Below are 25,985 nucleotides of genomic sequence, written 5' to 3' on the forward strand. Positions count from 1 at the left end.
GTAAGACTTTGATCCCATTATTTCATGTGATCATGCCACTTTAGTAGTAACTCTAAAACCCTAATTATGTGTCACATGTGATCATATGAGATTCATCTATAACTATAGAACCCTAATAAGAAACCAATGAATGCATGCTTATGATCCACTAGCATAAACCAAGTCACATGAGACTATCATTTCATGTCCATATACTTAGTTTAAACCTATATAATTCACTAGTGCCACCTTGATGCAAACCCTAGCTTGTTAATTGGATTAGTACCATTGATCACCACTCATATATACCATACTATTAGGATCAACCTCAACCATCAAACCCTAATTGAACCATAATGATAAACCCTAATACCAATCTTGTGTAGTAATGCACATCACATGTTCCTATGCCACTCAACCCTACTTAGGAAATGATAAGTCACTTATCTTAGAAACTATTAGTGATTACTTAGTGAAGCAAATGAGAAACCATAGTAAACCCTACTGGCTAATTTATAGAACCATCTGGATAACCATCCTTTGATATGATGCTTAGAAGAAACCATAGCAATAAACCTACCAATACTTGCTATATAGAACTCATTCCAAGTTAAGAACCAACTAGTTCCTATTAGTGAAACTAATTGAACCCAATAGTAAACCCTAGAGTTACATAGCTCCTATGTATAGTAGTTTATATTCTTATTTAACTTGTTCTTCAAAAGTTATTCTTTTGAAGTACAAATGTTAATCAAACCATAGAAGCCATAGTTCTTTGAAATACTAAATATTTCTTAAACAACATGTTCTTCAAAAGTTATTCTTTTGAAGTATAGTATAAATAATCATCAACCATGTTCTGTAAAACTTAAAATTGACAACTGTTCTTTACATATTATTCCATCACTATTCTTATGTGTATGATTGTTATGATGCCTTATATCACTTGGTTATGATACTAATATAACCAAACCCTAATAAGAACCTTGTTTGAGAACCATTCTAAAAGTGCAACCAACCCTAAAGAAATCTTTACAACTCATACATCCTAAATCATCGAGGTTAGGTTACGCTCGGGATGATTGCATCTCATACTATGCATTATAGCATCTTTGCTAGTTCTTTAAACATTGTCCTTACCGGACGATGATGGTATTTCAGAATTTGGAGTTATCACGTATCGAAGCTTTTGCCTGCATAATCTTGCAGTCAAGAAAGGTAAGTTCATCGCTTGCTCATGTCATTTGATTATTTGAATCAAACTATATGCAAAGTACTATACTTATCACTCATGCATTGAAAAGCAAAGTATTATTTTACAATTATGAATATGACTATGTGGTGGGCAATGGAACCATGGTATGTGTTGATATGGTGGAGGTTCCATTGCATGGGTTATATCACCCTAGGATTAATTACCAATGCCGTCCAGTGATTCTAGCGCCGTACATATCGCGTTATCCATAAGATCTATAATGGCTCTGGGAAGTCATTATCTTTTCCCTTCTGCACGCCAACGGATCGGAGAGCCGGTGGGGTGTTGGAGGCACTACCGCAATAGGTTGGGAAATCCTTTTAAATCCCCATCCATTAGTGATGATAAGCTCTACGATCTATGATGGATTGTCCGGAGTACACCATGAGTAAAGCCGTATTATCGGGGGAAGTCTACTTGAGGTGTACGGTTGGACAAAAGGGTGGGTTTGCAGCGTCGCGGAGAAGGCAGTGATTGGCTTGGATCTTATACTGGGCCTCACACCAAAGGAAGTGTGGACGGGGACATACTCTCGGCCGGCAACATGGTTAAGATCTCTTGTGGGGTAAAGTAACGCACCTCTGTAGAGGGTATCAAGAATTGTGACTGTCACTCCCTGTTCCGGGAAGGGAACTGCGAACGCGGCAGGAAAGGAACTCCACGAAGTTCTAGTCAACCTGTGAAGACTGACGGGCATAGTTTTCAGAATAAAATAAACCTTTTGAAGAAATGATTATGAAAACTTGCATTGGCCTATGACTTTCTGGTCTATGGCTGTAGCAAGTGCATGATACACATATTTCCTAATATGAACTTGCTGAGTACGCTCGTACTCATTCTATCTCGTTTGAACCCCCTTCTTAGATCAAGGCACCGAAGGAGAAACTACCGTGGAACTCGAAGACAAAGGAGTCAACTGCAACGAGATGAAGAATTCAATCAAAGAAGTTGGAGTCAACTTCTGCATCAGCTATAATGGAAACCTAGACTAGTAATAGAAGGGAACCTTTCCCTAATCCTAGCACCTAAGTAGCTAGATTTCTATAGCAAGCCAGTTAGATCTTAAGCTTGAGTTAGCAACAAGTTAGACTACGAGTCGTTCTTCTGGAGTTTATTTGAAGTTTTACCTCACTGTAAAGTAGGAGGCTGTGTGGATCTTATGTAAACAGTTCGTGTGTACTTCTATAGACATACCTTGGACTCGCATATGTTTCTGTTGTACCACTCTGAGAGATGTAATATGGATGGAACGGTGTTTCACTTGTGTTATGTCAATGACTTGTGTACTACACCATGCAGTGGTACGCTGGGTCACCGCAGCAGAAGCTGCCGATATCCCTGCTGATGCTTTAGGCAAGCTCCCGAATAATTCTCCTGACAATGCTTTGTCGATGACCCTTGAGTCTCACAAACTTGTTCAAGCCCTTCTCCAGAAGAATAAAGGAGTCATGGCGAGGATGCACTCGATGATTTTTCCCAAGGTCGACCAGAACAAAACTCTGGACCAGCTAACGGATGCCTTTGCTATCGACACGAAGGAAGTTATCGAGGTATTCAAACGCACTTCGCGCACCTACGGTGCCCTCCTAGCTTTTAAGATTATGATGGGTCATGGTTTCAAAGCCGATATTGAAGAAATGTCCAAGGAACTGCCGAAGGAACAAGATGGGCAACTTGTTGATTTGAGTGCCTTTAAAACTTCAGTGCTTAAGTGTGCTCGCTAGCTTCTTGAGTTGGTCTCGTCAAAGAAATTATCCACTAGTCCAAGCTTGTCAAATCAGACCCAAGCTCCTTGACTTCATTTTCATTGAATTGTAATCTTGCTTGTTTTAAACAATTTCATGTTATAACACCTTGTAATTGTAACGAATTCTGTATTGGCAATGTTGCCAGTACCCTCTTGTTATAATACTTTTATTTGCATGCTCCCGATGGGAGTGAATTCCAATGACGAACCCATATAATCCATTGCGTTCTTAGTAACTTTGCAGGTGTTTCCTGTACCCTCCTTTACCGAAGATTCTTCGAGTGCTTCTTCTGAGAGTGATCGCCTCCAATGCATGAAAGCTCGGATCGCCCAGATGGAGAAAGATATGAATGGTATTTATGCTTTGGCCGCTATTATCAAGAAAAAGGGTGAGCTAGCCACCGACGCAGAGCGATATGCTCTTTCTGAGTTGCATAAAGCCACAAAAAGTTTGAACTGTAAGTGCCCTAACTTCCTGCTCTTTAACTTCTTTAACAATAAAGGTATCCTCTTATCTTTACTTTCTTCATTGCTTCTTGTAGTCATAGCTCTGAACCCAGCTGAAGAGAACAAACGTATTCATGAACGCGTGAATGTGTTGCCTCATCTAGCATCTGTAGATGAGGTTTTTTGGAGGAGTCAATCAAAAGCTTCCACTGTCGCAAAGTTTCAAGATCGGGTACAACAGGTCCACCGATTCTTTGACAAGTGCTATAGGGGATTGATGATTATCTGGAAGATAATGTTCCCTTTGAACGAGGTCCCTCCTACGTTGCTGACTTTAATGTCAAAGTTCGGCAATACCAGGAAGATCCAAAGCTTGATTCGAGCACAGCTTATTGCGGGAGCTAAAGCTGCTTTTGTTGTTGTTCTTGTACGGCATCCTTCCACAGACTTGATGACAATTGCTAATGCCGATGGTGATCTAGGACCTCTTTATCCGAAGGTGGAGGTTCCTGCTACCGTCGTTATTGAAAGACTTGCAGATTCTTCAATAGCAGCCGAAGAAATTGAGGCTCCATAAGAATAGTCCTGAGCTATGCTCCTGTTGCAAAGTAAAAAATACTCCAATGCTTGCTGCATCCGATTGTTCAGATGCTTAAATTTAAACTGATTCATCGGAAGGTGTATATATGTACCTCCTTTTTGTAATTATGTTTGATGTTGCTGGCAAGGTTTTAGTATGAATGGAGTAAATCTTAATTACAAGTTTACATCTGTATTACGTTGTATATATATGCTTGTCGGCAACAAATTTCTTTGAGTAATCATTGATACGTCTCCGACGTATCGATAATTTCTTATGTTCCATGCCACATTATTGATGATATCTACATGTTTTATGCATACTTTATGTCATATTTATGCATTTTCCGGCACTAACCTATTAACGAGATGCCGAAGAGCCAGTTGCTGTTTTCTGCTGTTTTTGGTTTCAGAAATCCTAGTAAGAAAATATTCTCGGAATTGGACAAAATCAACGCCCAGGGGCCTATTTTGCCACGAAGCTTCCAGAAGACCGAAGGGAAGACGAAGTGGGGCCACGGGGCGCCGCCACACTAGGGCGGCGCGGCCCAAGGGGGGCCCGCGCGGCCCCAGCGTGTGGGGCCCCCGTGCCGCCCCCTGACCCGCCCTTCCGCCTACATATAGTCTTCGTCGCGAAACCCCCAGTACCGAGAGCCACGATACGGAAAACCTTCCAGAGACGCCGCCGCCGCCAATCCCATCTCGGGGGATTCAGGAGATCGCCTCCGGCACCCTGCCGGAGAGGGGAATCATCTCCCGGAGGACTCTTCACCGCCATGGTCACCTCCGGAGTGATGAGTGAGTAGTTCACCCCTGGACTATGGGTCCATAGCAGTAGCTAGATGGTCGTCTTCTCCTAATTATGCTTCATTGTCGGGTCTTGTGAGCTGCCTAACATGATCAAGATCATCTATCTGTAATGCTATATGTTGTGTTTGTTGGGATCCGATGGATAGAGAATACTATGTTATGTTGATTATCAATCTATTACCTATGTGTTGTTTATGATCTTGCATGCTCTCCGTTATTAGTAGAGGCTCTGTCCAAGTTTTTACTCTTAACTCCAAGAGGGAGTATTTATGCTCGATAGTGGGTTCATGCCTTCATTAAATCTGGGACGTGTGATGAAAGTTCTAAGGTTGTGGATGTGCTGTTGCCACTAGGGATAAAACATTGATGCTATGTCCGAAGATGTAGTTATTGATTACATTACGCACCATACTTAATGCAATTGTCTGTTGTTTGCAACTTAATACTGGAAGGGGTTCGGATGATAACCTGAAGGTGGACTTTTTAGGCATAGATGCATGCTGGATAGCGGTCTATGTACTTTGTCGTAATGCCCAATTAAATCTCACTATACTCATCATATCATGTATGTGCATGGGCATGCCCTCTTTATTTGTCAATTGCCCAACTGTAATTTGTTCACCCAACATGCTATTTATCTTATGGGAGAGACACCTCTAGTGAACTGTGGACCCCGGTCCATTCTTTTACATCGAATATAATCTACTGCAATACTTGTTCTACTGTTTTCTGCAAACAATCATCATCCACACTATACATCTAATCCTTTATTACAGCAAGCCGGTGAGATTGACAACCTCACTAATTCGTTGGGGCAAAGTACTTTGGTTGTGTTGTGCAGGTTCCACGTTGGCGCCGGAATCCCTGGTGTTGCGCCGCACTACATCTCGCCACCATCAACCTTCACCGTGCTTCTTGGCTGCTACTGGTTCGATAAACCTTGGTTTCTTACTGAGGGAAAACTTATTGTTGTACGCATCACACCTTCCTCTTGGGGTTCCCAACGGACGCGTGTTGAACGGAAAGACATACGTCAACCACGCGCAGCAAGAAGATTTTCTGGCGCCGTTGCCGGGGAGATCAAGACACGCTGCAAGGGGAGTCTCCACAATCCAATCTCTTTACTTTGTTTTTGTCTTGCTTTATTTTATTTACTATTTTGTTTGCTGCACTAAATCAAAATACAAAAAAATTAGTTGCTAGTTTTACTTTATTTGCTATCTCGTTTGCTATATCAAAAACACAAAAAAAGTAGTTACTCGCATTTTCTTTACTTATTTCAACATGTTTCCTTTTAATTTCACTGTAAAAGATATACCTGTGGGACAAGGGTCTATAATTGGAAGAGATAATATAGAAGAATTTTTCACCCACGTTAGTATGCATGAAGATCTTAAAGATATACCCCTTGCAAAAGCTGTCCCTACTTATGAAGATGCCTCTATTTGTTTGGTACGCATGATGGAAGCTAGATTTATTAGTCTCAAGCCCATGATACAACACATGTTTCTTACACTTTCTGATATGGAGAGGGGAGAGAAGAGAGATTTTGTTCTAAAAGTCCTAGTGCGAGAATTTGAGGATATAGCCAAAGAAGGTAGAAAAGTTTTTAGTAAGCATGAGAGGCTTGGTATGATCACCGATTTTAAAAGAACACTTGAAAAGATGGATATGGATAGAATTAAGTACACTAATAATGTTAATGATGGTGGGGAGATTAAAGCACCAATACCATGTAAGCTCCTAGCGATGCATGAAGCTCTAGATGATAATTATGCTTGGCTTGTTCCTGAAAATTTGTTTGATGAGAGTAGCAAGCCCAAGACTAATGAAAAGGGAGCCGCTGAAACCTATGTATCCAAAATACTATGCATGGTTGAGAAAACTCCAAACCCCGCTGTTAATGCATCATCTCTTGATAACACTTGATACACACTTTCTGCGCCTAGCTGAAAGGCGTTAAAGAAAAGCGCTTATGGGAGACAACCCATGTTTTTACTACAGTAATTTTGTTTTTTATATTTGAGTCTTGGAAGTTGTTACTACTGTAGCAACCTCTCCTTATCTTAGTTTTGTGCATTGTTGTGCCAAGTAAAGTCGTTGATAGTAAGGTTCATACTAGATTTGGATTACTGCGCAGAAACAGATTTCTTGCTGTCACGAATCTGGGCCTATTCTCTGTAGGTAACTCAGAAAATTATTCCAATTTACGTGAGTGATCCTCAGATATTTACGGAACTTTAATTCAATTTGAGCATTTTCATTTGAGCAAGTCTGGTGCCTCTTAGAAATTCGTCTTTACGAACTGTTCTGTTTTGACAGATTCTGCCTTTTATTTCGCATTGCCTATTTTGCTATGCTTGATGGATTTTTCAATTCCATTGACTTTCAGTAGCTTTGTGCAATATCCAAAAGTGTTAAGAATGATTATGTCACCTCTGAACATGTAAATTTTAATTGTGCACTAACCCTCTAATGAGTTGTTTTGAGTTTGGTGTGGAGGAAGTTTTCAAGGATCAAGAGAGGAGGATGATACAATATGATCAAGGAGAGTGAAAGCTCTAAGCTTGGGGATGCCCCGGTGGTTCACCCCTGCATATATCAAGAAGACTCAAGTGTCTAAGCTTGGGGATGCCCAAGGCATCCCCTTCTTCATCGACAACATTATCAGGTTCCTCTAGTGAAACTATATTTTTATTCCGTCACATCTTATGTACTTTGCTTGGAGCGTCTGTTTTTTTTTGTTTTTGTTTTGTTTGAATAAAATGTATCCTAGCATTCATTGTGTGGGAGAGAGACACGCTCCGCTGTTGCATATGGACAAATATGTCCTTAGGCTTTACTCATAGTATTCATGGCGAAGGTTGAATCTTCTTCGTTAAATTGTTATATGGTTGGAATCGGGAAATGCTACATGTAGTAATTGCTAAAATGTCTTGGATAATTTGATACTTGGAAATTGTTGTGCTCATGTTTAAGCTCTTGCATCATATACTTTGCACCTATTAATGAAGAAATACACAGAGCTTGCTAAATTTGGTTTGCATAATTGGTCTCTCTAAGGTCTAGATAATTTCTAGTATTGAGTTTGAACAACAAGGAAGACGGTGTAGAGTCTTATAATGTTTACAATATGTCTTTTATGTGAGTTTTGCTGCACCGCTTCATCCTTGTGTTTGTTTCAAATAACCTTGCTAGCCTAAACCTTGTATCGAGAGGGAATACTTCTCATGCATCCAAATCCTTGAGCCAACCACTATGCCATTTGTGTCCACCATACCTACCTACTGCATGGTATTTCTCTGCCATTCCAAAGTAAATTGCTTGAGTGCTACCTTTAAATTTCTATCCTCCACCTTTGCAATATATAGCTCATGGGACAAATAGCCTAAAAACTATTGTGGTATTGAATATGTACTTATGCACTTTATCTCTTATTAAGTTGCTTGTTGTGCGATTACCATGTTCCTGGGGACGCCATCAACTACTCTTTGTTGAATATCATGTGAGTTGCTATGCATGTCCGTCTTGTCTGAAGTAAGGGAGATTTACCACTCATTTAATGGTTAGAGCATGCATAATGTTAGAGAAGAACATTGGGCCGCTAACTAAAGCCATGATCCATGGTGGAAGTTTCAGTTTTGGACAAATATCCTCAATCTCATATGAGAAAGTTAATTGTTGCTACATGCTTATGCATTAAAGAGGAGTCCATTATCTGTTGTCTATGTTGTCCCGGTATGGATGTCTAAGTTGAGAATAATCAAAAACAAGAAATCCAATGCGAGCTTTCTCCTTAGACCTTTGTACAGGCGGCATAGAGGTACACCTTTGTGACACTTGGTTAAAACATGTGTATTGCGATGATAATCCCGGTAATCCGAGCTAATTAGGACAAGGTGCGGGCACTATTAGTATACTATGCATGAGGCTTGCAACTTGTAAGATATAATTTACATAACACATATGCTTTATTACTACCGTTGACAAAATTGTTTCTTGTTTTCAAAACCAAAGCTCTAGCACAAATATAGCAATCAATGCTTCCCTCTGCGAAGGGCCTTTCTTTTACTTTTATGTTGAGTCAGTTCACCCATCTCTCTCCACCTCAAGAAGCAAACACTTGTGTGAACTGTGCATTGATTCCTACATACTTGCATATTGCACTTGTTATATTACTTTACATTGACAATATCCATAAGATATACATGTTACAAGTTGAAAGCAACCGCTGAAACTTAATCTTCCTTTGTGTTGCTTCAATACCTTTACTTTGATTTATTGCTTTATGAGTTAACTCTTATGCAAGACTTATTGATGCTTGTCTTTAAGTACTATTCATGAAAAGTCTTTGCTTTATGATTCAGTTGTTTACTCATGTGATTACCATTGTTTTGATCGCTGCATTCATTACATATGCTTACAATAGTATGATCAAGGTTATGATGGCATGTCACTCCAGAAATTATCTTTGTTATCGTTTACCTGCTCGGGACGAGCAGGAACTAAGCTTGGGGATGCTGATACGTCTCCGACGTATCGATAATTTCTTATGTTCCATGCCACATTATTGATGATATCTACATGTTTTATGCATACTTTATGTCATATTTATGCATTTTCCGGCACTAACCTATTAACGAGATGCCGAAGAGCCGATTTCTTTGTTTCTGCAGTTTTTGGTTTCAGAAATCCTAGTAAGGAAATATTCTCGGAATTGGACGAAATCAACGCCCAGGGGCCTATTTTGCCACGAAGCTTCCAGAAGACCGAAGGGAAGACGAAGTGGGGCCACGGGGCGCCGCCACACTAGGGCGGCGTGGCCCTAGCGTGTGGGGCCCCCGTGCCGCCCCCTGACCTGCCCTTCCGCCTACATATAGTCTTCGTCGCGAAACCCCCAGTACCGAGAGCCACGATACGGAAAACCTTCCAGAGACGCCGCCGCCGCCAATCCCATCTCGGGGGATTCAGGAGATCGCCTCCGGCACCCTGCCGGAGAGGGGAATCATCTCCCGGAGGACTCTTCACCGCCATGGTCGCCTCTGGAGTGATGAGTGAGTAGTTCACCCCTGGACTATGGGTCCATAGCAGTAGCTAGATGGTCGTCTTCTCCTAATTATGCTTCATTGTCGGGTCTTGTGAGCTGCCTAACATGATCAAGATCATCTATCTGTAATGCTATATGTTGTGTTTGTTGGGATCCGATGGATAGAGAATACTATGGTATGTTGATTATCAATCTATTACCTATGTGTTGTTTATGATCTTGCATGCTCTCCGTTATTAGTAGAGGCTCTGTCCAAGTTTTTACTCTTAACTCCAAGAGGGAGTATTTATGCTCGATAGTGGGTTCATGCCTCCATTAAATCTGGGACAGTGACAGAAAGTTCTAAGGTTGTGGATGTGTTGTTGCCACTAGGGATAAAACATTGATGCTATGTCCGAGGATGTAGTTATTGATTACATTACGCACCATACTTAATGCAATTGTCTGTTGTTTGCAACTTAATACTGGAAGGGGTTCGGATGATAACCTGAAGGTGGACTTTTTAGGCATAGATGCATGCTGGATAGCGGTCTATGTACTTTGTCGTAATGCCCAATTAAATCTCACTATAATCATCATATCATGTATGTGTATGGTCATACCCTCTTTATTTGTCAATTGCCCAACTGTAATTTGTTCACCCAACATGCTATTTATCTTATGGGAGAGACACCTCTAGTGAACTGTGGACCCCGGTCCATTCTTTTACATCGAATACAATCTACTGCAATACTTGTTCTACTGTTTTCTGCAAACAATCATCATCCACACTATACATCTAATCCTTTGTTACAGCAAGCCGGTGAGATTGACAACCTCACTGTTTCGTTGGGGCAAAGTACTTTGGTTGTGTTGTGCAGGTTCCACGTTGGCGCCGGAATCCCTGGTGTTGCGCCGCACTACATCTCGCCGCCATCAACCTTCAACGTGCTTCTTGGCTCCTACTGGTTCGATAAACCTTGGTTTCTTACTGAGGGAAAACTTACTGCTGTACGCATCACACCTTCCTCTTGGGGTTCCCAACGGACGCGTGTTGAACGAAAAGACATACGTCAACCACGCGCAGCAATCATCTCATGTTGCGAGTTTTTAAAACCCGATGTAAGTCCAACTTTGCTTTCAACCGACGATTTATGTTTTGGCGGCAGCCCCCAAGCGAATCGATGGACCTGAGCCTGCCAGTGACTCCGTCGCTCTTAAGTACTTCTGTAGTTTAAAGTACCGGTCATGGGTCTTTTCGTAAGTGTATATTTGTTTCCCTTGCTATCTGCAGGTCTCGTATATTTTTGAGGCTTTTCTAGCAAGGGGTGAAAGTCCCGTAAGTATTGCCTCGTAGCACTCGTAATTTCAGAGGCTTTTTAGATGACAATCTTAGGTGAATTTTCGAGTAAACCAATGTTCGATGTAGTATACGAATAAGGTTCTTAAAAAACTTTGTTCGGGTGACCCGAATCTATGCAATACTTCAGAAAACAAAACTTAAGTCTTTATTAATAACGTACGCTAAAAATGAAGTGGCTTGAAAAGCCTTATTGAAAGAGAAAAATAATAACACATATTGCTGCCCATCTTCTTTAACCAAGAGGAGGGTTCTTCTTATCTTCGATCTTGTCTAGATAGCCGGTGGCTTTAGTGACACCGGTGATTCCATCAGAAGTGCTTGCGGCAAGCGCGAGGTCTTTACTATCGTTGACAGAGGCCTTGCTATCAGCTGCCGAAGGTCCAACTGCCGAAACTTTCGGTGTAGGATCATCCGGTTTCTTCTGTGATTTCTTGACGCGCTTGTGCTCCTTAACGTCGAGTGCGAACGACTTGGAGGGGAAGTCAACATGTTCTTGCTTCACTCCAAATTTTGCTGCAATCCTCTGAAACTCGCGATCATAGTTATCTGAGTGTGAGAAACTTCCATAGACTGTGATGTCTGTTCCATTGTTTCCTGGCATCTTGAGCTTGAGATACGCATAATGTGGCACAGCCATGAACTTAGCATAGGCTGATCTCCCCAGTATAGCGTGGTACTGTGATTCCCAATCTACTACCTCGAACTATATCTTTTCCTTCCTGAAATTGTCAGGCTTCCCAAAGACAACGTTTAAGAAAACCCCGCCAAGAGAGTACGCTGGTGAGGTGGGGAGGATGCCGTGAAAACATGTGTCAGATTCTTCCAACATCCTCATTGTAATTCCCATGTTCCTGACTGTGTTTACGAATATCAGATTTAAGCCGCTTCCACCATCCATGAATACTTTGCTCATATTGTATCCTCCTACTTGCGCCTCGACTACCAAGGCAGCGTGCCCTGGTTTTGGGATTTTCATCGGGTGATCCACTCTGTTGAACAGGATACTCGGAGACAACCAATCGACATATTCTGGAACGTTTTCCATGGTGCTTTCTGCCAGGTTGATTTCTTGAGTCAACTTCTTCATCTCTCTTCTCGAAACACCGGTTTTGTGAATCATGCTTACCTGTCCCCGTGGTGGAGGGAAAGACTCGTTAGGGTTACGATGTTGTACTTGCTGAACTTGGTGCTGAGGTGGTGGTGGTGGTTGGCTTGGCTGCTGCTGTTAAATAAACTTCTGCATCTCGATGAACTACCGACAGTCCCTGAGTAGGTGGCTTGACTTCTTATGGTTATCCTTAGAATCGACATTGTCAACAGCCGGATGTTTAACTCCAGATGCCTATTATGCCATACATCGCAATCCCAGGAAGAGTGTTGTTGCGAGACATAACAGTTGATATCGTAAGTCATCATTCATTACAACCCATAGTCGTCTTACAAATATAGATCACATGATCCAATATTACACAAATAGTTGATCTAATAATCAACGAACACAATACATAGCGGAAGCGTAATCGAAGTGGACTATCTAATCCACAGGCCAGCGCTTGACGTCAGAAGAACTCCTAGTTGTCGTAGACGTCCTGCTGGCCGTCCTCTTGGTACTGTTGTTCCTCTTCATAGTCTGGCCATTGGAATAGCCAGGGACACAGCCGTGAGTACTTTAAAGTACTCGCAAACTAATACTAGTGTAAGTATTATCAATTTGACTAAGGGAGTGCTAAGCTCTAGTTTTATATGCATAAAGCCAGTTTTAGTTCACAAGCATTTCATAAGAGATTCTTCATGTGATAACTAACTCAAGTGGGAACATTAGTGTCATTCCCACAACTCAGTTGTGATTCAAATCAAGTCACCATTCAATTCATCAATCCCTTTTCAAGAAACATCTGATACCGGAAACAGTATGTCCTTTCCAACCGTCCGTAACCGTGGACACGGCTATTCGAATAGATTTACACTCTGCAGAGGTTGCACACTTGTGCCACAACATTTGATTACATCCGTCAGGGATAACCCTGAATCATCCTAACTCAGTACGCGGATCATCAACCATAACCTTTCACTTACATACCCTAGTATAGGTACCTCTCCCCATTAGCTTGGCGCCCCAGTGAAGACAAACCGTCAGCCTGGGAACTGCACAGGGCTTGGGACGGACATTCACCTCATTTCACATCATTTCACTTTCAACGGAGGCATCCTCGGCATAACCCCTATGATGCTTGTTCAGAGGGAACCCATACTAAGATGTATAAACTTCCAGTTACGCCCTACCCATAATCAGGTATTGTGGGGGTACTCAAAATTGGAAAGGTATCGCATCCAAACCCAACATCAATTTTTATCAAAATTCACCATATCATTCAAGTCATATTCACCTTCAAAGATCTTTCAATAGAATGACTCATCATTCCAAGGTTTTCAAAGTCATTTCAAAATCACAAGTTCCCATCTAGAGTAGTCACTTTTATTTATTAGCACTAGCACTAGTCATGAGGGGTGCTATCTAACTCATCAAGCTTTGAAGCTAACTTTACTACTCTTGTAACACCCTATACTCAGACCAAAGTTCACTATAAAAGTAAAGTCTTGATAAACAAAGTAAAAGCTTGTAAGGTAAAAACTGGGGATGGGATTATTGCACATAAGGTAAAAATAATGTCGCCTTGCTCAAATAGAGCTTTGCACTTGCAAGAATATTAGCTTGCCTTGGTTGGTGTACTGATCAAAGTGGTCTTCCTCTTCCTGGAAGTAGACCTCCTCCTCCTGGTACTCCTCGGTACTAGCGTCTAAAAGTGGATACGAGGTAACAATCACCAAACAAGCTTAAGAGCTAGACTAAGCACACACCAAGAGCAGACAAACTAATATATCACCACATTTTCTGTTTCTCCGTAGCTCCTATGCGATAGTGTATACAATTATTGGTCTAAGTATAATACCTCCAATACATGACCGTATAAGAAGATGAGCTAGCTCAGGTATACCTTCACCTGTGTTTTCTTCTCCCTTGCCTATCTTTCCCAAAGAAAACTACAAAAACTAGGTTATTAATTTTCTTTCCCTAGAAAAAGGTGTTGTAAAAGTAGCCAAACGTGCCATCGAGCTAGTAGGCAGGCTACTTGAAGTGGGGCTATAGTTGGCGAGGCATCCTTATCCACCAACACAACACAGAGCCGCTACGTGTACCCTCCACACAAGTAGGCTTTTGCCATTGTATATGAGCTCAGTAGAAAGCGAGTCCTTGATCCTGCGGCAAAGGGAAGCTGTCCCACAAGCAGCACGCACCGCCGCCGCCATCGACGTCAGCGACGTCGTCGAGGTTCCACAGGCTACCCCAAGTGGCGCAGGCGCCGTCGATCTCCCCGCTGGACCCCTCGTCGCTCCCCGAGACGCTGGCGGCGCCGCCGTCGAGGAAGTAGGCCGGCATGGGCTGGTACCGCAGGAACTCGTCCACGTCGTCCGGCATGCCTCCCATCGTTACCAGGTCGTCGTCGTCGTCCCGCGTCAGCGGCGCTGGCCATGTCGCTTCACCAGCATGGCTCGCGGGACCGGGGCCGCTGGTGGTGTTGTCCGGGCTAGCGGCACCGTCGTCGTCCTGGACGTCGTCGCGCTGTAGGTGCTCGTGGTGCCCTCCGGCGCGCATGATCTCGCGCCGCTGCTTCAGGAACCGCGCCCTGGCGCGCTCGATGTTCTTGGACGACGCCTTGGCCTTCTTGAAGTGCGTCCGCCAGTAGTTCTTGATCTCGTTATCCGTCCGACCGGGGAGGCTACGCGCGATCGTCGACCATCTAGCAGAATTGTCCATTGTATGTCAGCTGGATAAATCCCATCGATTGTTCTTGGTATGTGCATGCATGAACACAGTTTTTTCTGTTCCATTACCTGTTTCCCCACAAGGCGTGCAGCTCCAGTATGACGCTCTCCTCCTGCGGCGTGATCTTGCCTTTCTTGAGGTCAGGTCTCAGGTAGTTCACCCACCGAAGCCTGCAGCTCTTTCCGCTTCTCTTCAGACCTGCAGAAGAAAGTGTTTCGTCAGCTCTAGCCATCCCAGTAGACGAACATGCATGTGCTTGCATGCAGTTCAAAGCCATTAACGCGCTTAATACATGCATGCTACTCTGAGAGTCTGACAGAAGAGTTGAGGGAAACCAAAGAGGGAAAATGTCCGAACAAGAGCAAGAATGAGTCATCACTCATCAGTACCGGTGAGCTTGGCGACAGAGTTCCATCTCCCTTCCCCCTGCTGCCTCACGTACTCGAGCAGCAGCTTGTCTTCCAGCGCCGTCCAAGGCCCTTTCCTCCACCCTCCCTCCTCCCTTCCCCAACCGAACTGCTCCATTCCAGCAATCACTTGTTACTGCCTTAACAGAACTAGCAAAACTTGCAAACCAAAGTTTGGTTCAGAGGTATTATTCACTTCCTCGTAATCGTACTCTCTGTCTCTCTCCCGAGTGAGCGAGCGAGTGAGAGCCCGATCGAGGCTAGATGTGCAACAAACCGAGTGTGCTATCGCTGCATATATACTAGTACGGTCTCCGGGTCGCCGGTCACCACAGACCAGGTCGCTGTCAGGGGCACTCCACTGTCACTACGCTCTCTGATCGAGGAGGTGGCACCGGATCGGCTGCCGGAAATGCCCCTACGGCCGGCGATTGATGTCGCCGGTAATTCTAATCAACCTTTTGCTTCTCTTTTTCTCGACAGGCATGATGACGGATTACCGACTGACCCTAGGTTTTCTTGCCGAAAGCGCGGCCTCTATCGCCTAGCTTAGCTGCGTTATTTGGGTGTTGCTTTGTGTAGCCACGACAGGGACAAACCACGGATTGTTTCCTATTGCTTGTAGCTAACTGTTCATCCGGCCTACAGGTAAGGCAGATCCTTGCCTGCAAGTTTTTTCGATAACACTCAGGCCCCCGATCAAAGATCAACTGACCAGTAATTGGGATTTGGGAGTGCATGCGCATGGTCTCGATTTTTTTTTGTCATGTTCAGTTTCTTGCTGTTTCCGGCGTGTCGTGCGAGTGCGACTATTCTAGATGCTCCAACAGGATGCCGTAGATTTGGTGCTGTTTAACAATAGTCCTAGTGCATCTTTCTTTCGCTAGCTAAAAGATTAGCATCCAGTGTAGTATAATTGAACATGGGCGCAAATATTCGTTCTAGAAAGAGCTGGGCGTGATTCCTACGGTTCATGTGCGTTGCTCCACGTGTATTCATACAAGAGGACGTGTAGTACTATGGCGTACGGGAAGCTCGCGCTGGTGGCAGCATATCCACGTTACTAACGATTAAAGCAAGTACTCCCTCTGATACTAAAATAGATGTCTTACTTACCGGCCCCCCTAGCTAGCGCTCGTGCGCCAGGGAGGAATTGAGCGATCGGTTTCTAACCAAGTATTTTTTCCTTTTTTGGCAAATTTTGGACTGTAGTAGAGGCTATTTAAGGAAAGTTTTGCATGCATGTAGAAACGGACGAATTTGATGACGTAAGCGAGAATCTTTCCAAATTTGAAAATTTTGAAAAGTTTTATCTCACAAATGACAACTCTGATTTAAGATCTGTTTTCACCAATAAATCGGTCTCGACGAGATCTTCAAAACTAGCACCCATGTTAATATGTTTCGAGAAACTTTTTTTCGGGCTAAAAGTTATCAACCCTCTCTATCTGAGTAATCAACCCCTCCGTACTTGACTGATCAATGGTGAATGTATAAAATTATCAACCTGGTGTAGGCTATTGAGGGAAAGTTCTGCATGCATGCACAAAAAGACGAATCCGCTGATGTCAGCGGAATCTTTTCTAAATTTGAAAATTCAAAACGTTTTAACTTTCAAACGATAACTCCAAATTAAGATCCGCTTTCACCAAAAAATCCGTCTCGACGAGATCTTCAAAAGTAGCACCCATATTGATATGTTTCGAGAAACTTTTTTTCGGGCTAAAAGTTATCAACCCTCTCTATCTGAATAATCAACCCCTCCGTACTTGACTGATCAATGGTGAATGTATAAAATTATCAACCTGGTGCAAGCTATTGAGGGAAAGTTCTGCATGCATGCACAAATAGACGAATCTGCTGATGTCAGCAGAATCTTTTCTAAATTTGAAAATTCAAAATGTTTTAACTTTCAAACGACAACTTCAAATTAAGATTCGCTTTCACCAATAAATCCGTCTCGACGAGATCTTCAAAACTAGCACCCATGTTGATATGTTTCGAGAAAAAAAATTCGGGCTAAAAGTTATCAACCCTGTCTATTTGAATAATCAACCCCTCCGTACTTGAGTGATCAACGGTAAATGTATAAATTTATCAACCTGGTGCAGGCTATTGAGGGATGCATGCACAAATAGACGAATCTGCTGATGTCCGCGGAATTTTTCTCAAATTTGAAAATTTAAAACGTTTTAACTTTCAAACAACAACTCCAAATGAAGATTCAGTTTCACCAATAAATCCGTCTCGACGAGATCTTCAAAACTAGCACCCATGTTAATATGTTTCGGCAAACTTTTTTTCTGTCTAAAAGTTATCAACACTTTATATTTGAATAATCAACCCCTCCGTACTCGAGTGATCAACCGTAAATGTATAAAATTATCAACCCCAAAGTTAATTTTATTTTAAACATTTTGGCGAATCTTTTTTAGTTTAGAAGCTATCAACCCGGTGTCCTATTATTTATCAACAGCAAATATAAGTAACTACCAACCCTAAAAATCTAATTTCATTTCGAATATTTTGGCGATTCTTTTTAGTTTACAAGTTATCAATCCGGTGCCCCGTTATTTATCAACGGTAATTATAAATAACTACCAACCCTAAAAAGTATTTTATTTAGAATATTTTAGCGAACATTTTTTTATTTTACAAGCTATCAACCTGGTGCCTCATTATTTATCAACTGTAAAATATAAATAAATAATAACCCTAAAAAGTATTTCATTTAGAATATTTTAGCGACTCTCTTTTAGTTTACAAGCTATCAACCCGGTGACCCGCTATTTATCAATGGTAAATATAAATAAATATCAACCCTAAAATTTTAATTTAATTTAAAATAAGCAACGAATCTTTTTTTGTTTACAAGTTATCAATCCGGTGCCCCGTTATTTATCAACGGTAATTATAAATAACTACCAACCCTAAAAAGTATTTTATTTAGAATATTTTAGCGAACATTTTTTTATTTTACAAGCTATCAACCTGGTGCCTCATTATTTATCAACTGTAAAATATAAATAAATAATAACCCTAAAAAGTATTTCATTTAGAATATTTTAGCGACTCTCTTTTAGTTTACAAGCTATCAACCCGGTGACCCGCTATTTATCAATGGTAAATATAAATAAATATCAACCCTAAAATTTTAATTTAATTTAAAATATGCAATGAATCTTTTTTTTGTTTACAAGTTATCAACCCAGTGCCTCGTTATTTATCAACGGTAAATATAAATACCTAGCAACCCAAAAAAGTAATTTTCATTAAGAATTTTTTTAGCAACTTTTGTTAGATTACAACTTATAAACAATACTTAATTTGAGTAGCAAGTGGTAGTTCATTTGAGTTGCAAGTGGATCTTCCCACCCGTTATTTTTCCCCTTAAAAACCACTGGCCCGAAAAAGGGAATTGCAAAAGGACCCCATTAAATATGAATTACCGTACGAAAAAAAACCAAAAGGGAATTGCAAAAAGTGAATTGAGAGTCTGCCTCGTGCTAAAAGTTGCTAATGCAACTTGCAAAGTAGTAATACAAGCTGTTAGTGTGAACACGTGTGAACGCAATTAAAATACTACATGATACAAAAGGGATGCTCTGTGCATGTGCATGCATGCAGTGTGAACGCTAATGCAACTTGCAAAGTAGTAATACAAAGCTGTTAGTGTGAACACGTGTGAACGCAATTAAAACACTACATGATACAAAGGGAATTGAGTCGCGCCACAGAAACCGATCGCTCCAGCGAGCGATTGCCAGGGAGGGAATTCGCTTATCTATACGTGTGGATCTATCTATATTTTGTTGAGTAATAGACACATTTGTATCTAAAAAAGTTACGATGCTTATTTTAGAATGGAAGAAGTATAACAAAAAATCTAATCATCTCGCTATAAGGATATAAATACCACCTCCCAGAATTTACATTTGGGGGTGCACACATGTTCCGTCCACATGCGATGTATATGTTAACAATACATAATATAACATCTTGCTTATAGCCAACATTCGGCTACACTATTGAACTTGCTCCTCGAGGTGCTCATGTGTTCCGCATCAGCCCGCTAATCAGGGGACAACATAAATTGAACAAATCGTTAATAAAGATACAACTAACTTGGTATTTTTTTTGCGAAACACGGTACAAACGTAGACGCTCACATATACGCACATACACTCACCCCTATGAAAGCATGCACACACACCCTACCCTTATGAGCACCTCCAAGAGACTGCGTCCATGAAATTTCATCTGACGGGTCTTGAGATTGACGAAGTCACCACAGGTGCCTCGTTGTCGACGGGAAGACCACCTCCCACTAAAAATATTACGCATTTTTTTAATGAGACACCAAAGTGTCAAATCTGAAGTTTAAACTCTGGTGAACTGGGGGTGCCACTACCCTCCTAAACACCCAACCACAGAGGTTGGTTCTCAAGCTGATAAATTTTGACTATGGAGGGAAGATGGGGCGCTGCTTTGCTCCCATTATGCTCCCTCGGGCCCGGCCGGTATAATTGATAGGCGATTGGGCTAGTGGTGGGAGAGCAATGGCTGTTATCCTGTATCTATACCGTATAGGTATGATGTAGTATACCCTTTATACATGCCATGTTGGAGGCTCTTTATACCCTATATAAACACATCGATCCTGCCTTCTTTATGCATGGTTCCGACAGTGAATCCAACATATATTGATCCTGCCTTGTTGTCAAAAAATGAAGAAGAAAAACTAGATCTGGGCCTCGAGATTTGTTAGCATAAAACCACCAATTTTTGAGCAAAATTTATCGATTGATACCACTTTACATTTCGGGAACAAAAATCTACCATATTTTGCCTAGGTTTTTGCAGAAAGCACTAATCGTACATTGAACCTGAATTGACACGAAAACTGACATGTGAGAAGCATTTGTATGATCAAATTTGCTGATGTGGGTTGTCTCCCGCTTGTTAGCAACAATTAAGAAAATCAAAACATTTGAAGAAAATGAAAAAAGTGGAATCTAAGAAAATGGAATTGGGAGGTTCCCATCCCGAGACCACCACGGCACCGCCACCGGCCGACCCCACCATCTTCGTACTCTGGGGAGGCATCCCATTACCGCCCTCCCTCCAATATGGCAACTCTACCTCGACCCTCCAGCGAGCGATCATGTCGCACGGGGGACGCATGCAACCCTGCTCTGAGGCCAGCGCCAGCCCAACTCCACTCATGCATGTAATCTAGTGCCGATGAAAGCTCCTTGCGCTGCTCCCATCAAACCCCAAGAGTCATGGAGCGAACAAGGGCCCAACAATCGGAGGCGGCCTATGTAGGATAACGTTGCATAGAAAACAAAAAATTTCCTACCGCGAACACGCAATCCAAGCCAAGATGCAATCTAGAAGACGGTAGCAACGAGGGGATTATCGAGTCTCACACTTGAAGAGATTCCAAAGCCTACAAGATGAGGCTCTTGTTGCTGCGGTAGACGTTCACTTGCCGCTTGCAAAAGCGCGTAGAAGATCTTGATTACGATCCCTCCGGCGCCACGAACGGGCAGCACCTCCGTACTCGGTCACACGTTCGGTTGTTGATGAAGACGACGTCCACCTCCCCGTTCCAGCGGGCAGCGGAAGTAGTAGCTCCTCTTGAATTCGGCAGCACGACGGCGTGGTGTCGGTGGTGGTGGAGAACTCCGGCGGAGCTTCGCTAAGCGTGCGGGAGAGAAGGAGGAGCGGGGCGGCTAGGGTTTGGGGAGAGGGGGGCGCCGGCCACTCTAGGGGTGCGGCCACCTTGTGGTGTTGGGGTGACCGGCCCCCTCCCCTTGGCCCTCATTATATAGGCGGAACACCCAAGAGTTGGTCTACAAGTCTTCGAATAAGACCCCAAACCAAAACCTTCCATAACTCATGAAACCTACCCAAGCTAGGACTCCCACTAGAGGTGGGAGTTCCACCTTCCTTGGGAGGGGGTGGCCGGCCCCCCTTGGGGAGTCCACTTGGGACTCCTCCCCCTTAGGGTTGGCCGGCCATGGGAGGTGGAGTCCCACCGGGACTCCGCCTTCCTTGGTGGTTTGATACGTCTCCAACGTATCGATAATTTCTTATGTTCCATGCCACATTATTGATGTTATCTACATGTTTTATGCACACTTTATGTCATATTCGTGCATTTTCTGGAACTAACCTATTAACAAGATGCCGAAGTGCCGATTCTTTGTTTTCTGCTGTTTTTGGTTTCAGAAATCCTAGTAAGGAAATATTCTCGGAATTGGACGAAATCAACGCCCAGGGTCCTATTTTGCCACGAAGCTTCCAGAAGACCGAAGAGGAGACGAAGTGGGGCCACGAGGTGGCGACACCCTAGGGCGGCGCGGCCCCTGCCCTGGTCGCGCTGCCCTATGGTGTGGGCCCCTCGTGCCGCCTCCTGACCTGCCCTTCCGCCTACTTAAAGCCTCCGTTGCGAAACCCCCAGTACCGAGAGCCACGATACGGAAAACCTTCCAGAGACGCCGCCGCCGCCGATCCCATCTCGGGGGATCCAGGAGATCGCCTCCGGCACCCTGCCGGAGAGGGGAATCATCTCCCGGAGGACTCTACGCCGCCATGGTCGCCTCCGGAGTGATGAGTGAGTAGTCTACCCCTGGACTATGGGTCCATAGCAGTAGCTAGATGGTTGTCTTCTCCCCATTGTGCTATCATTGTTGGATCTTGTGAGCTGCCTAACATGATCAAGATCATCTATCTGTAATTCTATATGTTGCGTTTGTTGGGATCCGATGAATAGAGAATACTTGTTATGTTGATTATCAAAGTTATGTCTATGTGTTGTTTATGATCTTGCATGCTCTCCGTTACTAGTAGATGCTCTGGCCAAGTAGATGCTTGTAACTCCAAGAGGGAGTATTTATGCTCGATAGTGGGTTCATGCCTCCATTGATATCTGGGACGGTGATGAAAGTTCTATGGTTGTGGATGTGCTGTTGCCACTAGGGATAAAACATTGGTGCTATGTTCTTGGATGTAGTTACTGATTACATTACGCGCAATACTTAATGCAATTGTCTCGTTGTTAGCAACTTAATACCGGAGGGGTTCGGATGATAACCTCAAGGTGGACTTTTTAGGCATAGATGCATGCTGGATGGCGGTCTATGTACTTTGTCGTAATGCCCAATTAAATCTCACTATACTCATCATAATATGTATGTGCATGGTCATGCCCTCTTTATTTGTCAATTGCCCAACTGTAATTTGTTCACCCAACATGCTATTTATCTTATGGGAGAGACACCTCTAGTGAACTGTGGACCCCGGTCCAATTCTCTATACTGAAATACAATCTACTGCAATACTGTCCTACTATTTTCTGCAAACAATCATCTTCCACACAATACGGTTAATCCTTTGTTACAGCAAGCCGGTGAGATTGACAACCTCACTGTTTCGTTGGGGCAAAGTACTTTGGTTGTGTTGTGCAGGTTCCACGTTGGCGCCGGAATCCCTGGTGTTGCGCCACACTACATCCCGCTGCCATCAACCTTCAACGTGCTTCTTGGCTCCTCCTGGTTCGATAAACCTTGGTTTCTTTCTGAGGGAAAACTTGCTGCTGTGCGCATCATACCTTCCTCTTGGGGTTCCCAACGAACGTGTGAGTTACACGCCATCAAGCTCTTTTTCTGGCGCCGTTGCCGGGGAGATCAAGACACGCTGCAAGGGGAGTCTCCACTTCCCAATCTCTTTACTTTGTTTTTGTCTTGCTTAGTTTTATTTACTACTTTGTTTGCTGCACTAAATCAAAATACAAAAAAATTAGTTGCTAGTTTTTCTTTATTTGCTATCTTGTTTGCTATATCAAAAACACAAAAAAATTAGTTACTTGCATTTACTTTATCTAGTTTGCTTTATTTACTGTTGCTAAAATGGCCAACCCTGAAAATACTAAGTTGTGTGACTTCACAACCACAAATAATAATGATTTCTTATGCACACCTATTGCTCCACATGCTACTACAGCAGAATTCTTTGAAATTAAACATGCTTTACTAAATCTTGTTATGCGAGAGCAATTTTCTGGTGTTAGTTCTGATGATGCTGCTGCCCATCTTAATAACTTTGTTGAACTATGTGAAATGCAAAAATATAAAGATGTAGATGGCGACATTATTAAACTAAAATTGTTCCCTTTCTCATTAAGAGGAAGAGCTAAAGATTGGTTGCTATCTCTGCCTAAGAATAGTATTGATTCATGGACTAAATGCAAGGATGCTTTTATTGGTAGATATTATCCCCCTGCTAAAATTATATCTTTGAGGAGTAGCATAATGAATTTTAAACAATTAGATACTGAACATGTTGCTCAAGCTTGGGAAAGAATGAAATCTCTGGTTAAAAATTGCCCAACCCATGGACTGACTACTTGGATGATCATCCAAACCTTTTATGCAGGACTGAATTTTTCTTCGCGGAACCTATTGGATTCAGCTGCTGGAGGTACCTTTATGTCCATCACTCTTGGTGAAGCAACAAAGCTTCTTGATAATATGATGATCAATTACTCTGAATGGCACACGGAAAGAGCTCCACAAGGTAAGAAGGTAAATTCTGTCGAAGAAACCTCTTCCTTGAGTGATAAGATTGATGTTATTATGTCGATGCTTGTGAATGATAGGACAAATGTTGATCCTAATAATGTTCCGTTAGCTTCATTGGTTGCACAAGAAGAACATGTTGATGTAAACTTCATAAAAAATAATAATTTCAGCAACAATGCTTACCGAAACAATTCTAGTAACAACTATAGGCCATATCCTTATAATAATGGCAACGGCTATGGTAATTCTTATGGGAATTCTTACAATAATAATAGGAACACACCCCCTGGACTTGAAGCCATGCTTAAAGAATTTATTAGTACACAAACTGCTTTTAACAAATCTGTTGAAGAAAAGCTTGGGAAAATTGATATACTTGCTTCTAAAGTCGATAGTCTTGCTGCTGATGTTGATCTTTTGAAATCGAAAGTTATGCCTAATGAAAATCATCATAACAAAATTACTACTACAGCAAATGTCATTCAAGTTAGAATTAATGAGAATATAAGATTAATGGCTGAACTGCGTGCTAGGTGGGATAGAGAAGAAAATGAAAAACTAGCTAAAGAGAAGAATGTAGCTAAAGTTTGGACTATTACCACCACAAGCAATGCTAATGCTACACATGTTGCTGCACCTCCTACTATTAATGGTAAAATAATTGGTGTTGGCAATGTTTCTACTCCTAGTGCAAAGCGTACAAAACTGCCTGAAACTGCTAAAACTGTTGAAACTGCCTGTGATAAAACTGCTGAAATTTTTTCCAACATTGGGGATGATGATCCCATTGCTTTAGATTATAATGGTTTGAATTTTGATGATTGCCACATCTCTGAAGTTATAAAGTTCTTTCAAAAACTTGCTAAAAGTCCTAATGCTAGTGCTATAAATTTGGCTTTCACGCAACATATTACAAATGCTCTCATAAAAGCTAGAGAAGAGAAACTAGAGCGCGAAGCCTCTATTCCTAAAAAGCTAGAGGATGGTTGGGAGCCCATCATTAAGATGAAGGTTAAAGATTTTGATTGTAATGCTTTATGTGATCTTGGTGCAAGTATTTCTGTTATGCCTAAGAAAATTTATAATATGCTTGACTTGCCACCGCTGAAAAATTGTTATTTGGATGTTAATCTTGCTGATCATTCTACAAAGAAACCTTTGGGGAAAGTTGATAATGTTCGCATTACCATTAACAATAACCTTGTCCCCGTTGATTTTGTTGTCTTGGATATTGAATGCAATGCATCTTGTCCCATTATATTGGGAAGACCTTTTCTTCGAACTGTTGGTGCTATCATTGATATGAAGGAAGGTAATATAAAATATCAATTTCCTCTCAAGAAAGGTATGGAACACTTCCCTAGAAAGAGAATGAAGTTACCTTTTGATTCTATTATTAGAAAAAATTATGATGTTGACACTTCGTCTCTTGATAATACTTGATACACACTTTCTGCGCCTAGCTGAAAGGCGTTAAAGAAAAGCGCTTATGGGAGACAACCCATGGTTTTTACCTACAGTACTTTGTTTTTATTTTGTGTCTTGGAAGTTGTTTACTACTGTAGCAACCTCTCCTTATCTTAGTTTAGTGTTTTGTTGTGCCAAGTAAAGTCGTTGATAGTAAAGTTCATACTAGATTTGGTTTACTGCGCAGAAACAGATTTCTTTGCTGTCACGAATCTGGGCTGTTTTCTCTGTAGGTAACTCAGAAAATTATGCCAATTTACGTGAGTCATCCTCAGATATGTACGCAACTTTTATTCAATTTGAGCATTTTCATTTGAGCAAGTCTGGTGCCTCGATAAAATTCGTCAATACGAACTGTTCTGTTTTGACAGATTCTGCCTTTTATTTCGCATTGCCTCTTTTGCTATGTTGGATGAATTTCTTTGATCCATTAATGTCCAGTAGCTTTATGCAATGTCCAGAAGTGTTAAGAATGATTGTGTCACCTCTGA

At 42.1% G+C, this 25,985-nt stretch overlaps 1 protein-coding gene across 1 annotated transcript; it reads right to left on the minus strand.

The window, feature by feature from the left end:
• Positions 1-14,167: 14,167 nt before the first annotated feature.
• Positions 14,168-15,687, minus strand: LOC127309490 (uncharacterized). Its single transcript, XM_051340331.2, has 3 exons — positions 15,422-15,687; positions 15,101-15,230; positions 14,168-15,006 (listed from the first exon to the last, which is right to left on the minus strand). Exons 1-3 carry the CDS (start codon positions 15,555-15,557, stop codon positions 14,442-14,444), a joined length of 831 nt encoding a protein of 276 aa, XP_051196291.1. The 5' UTR covers positions 15,558-15,687; the 3' UTR covers positions 14,168-14,441.
• Between the last annotated feature and the right edge of the window lie 10,298 nt (positions 15,688-25,985).

Source organism: Lolium perenne, chromosome 6, assembly GCF_019359855.2.
Source record: "Lolium perenne isolate Kyuss_39 chromosome 6, Kyuss_2.0, whole genome shotgun sequence".
NCBI classification, from domain to species: Eukaryota; Viridiplantae; Streptophyta; class Magnoliopsida; order Poales; family Poaceae; genus Lolium; species Lolium perenne.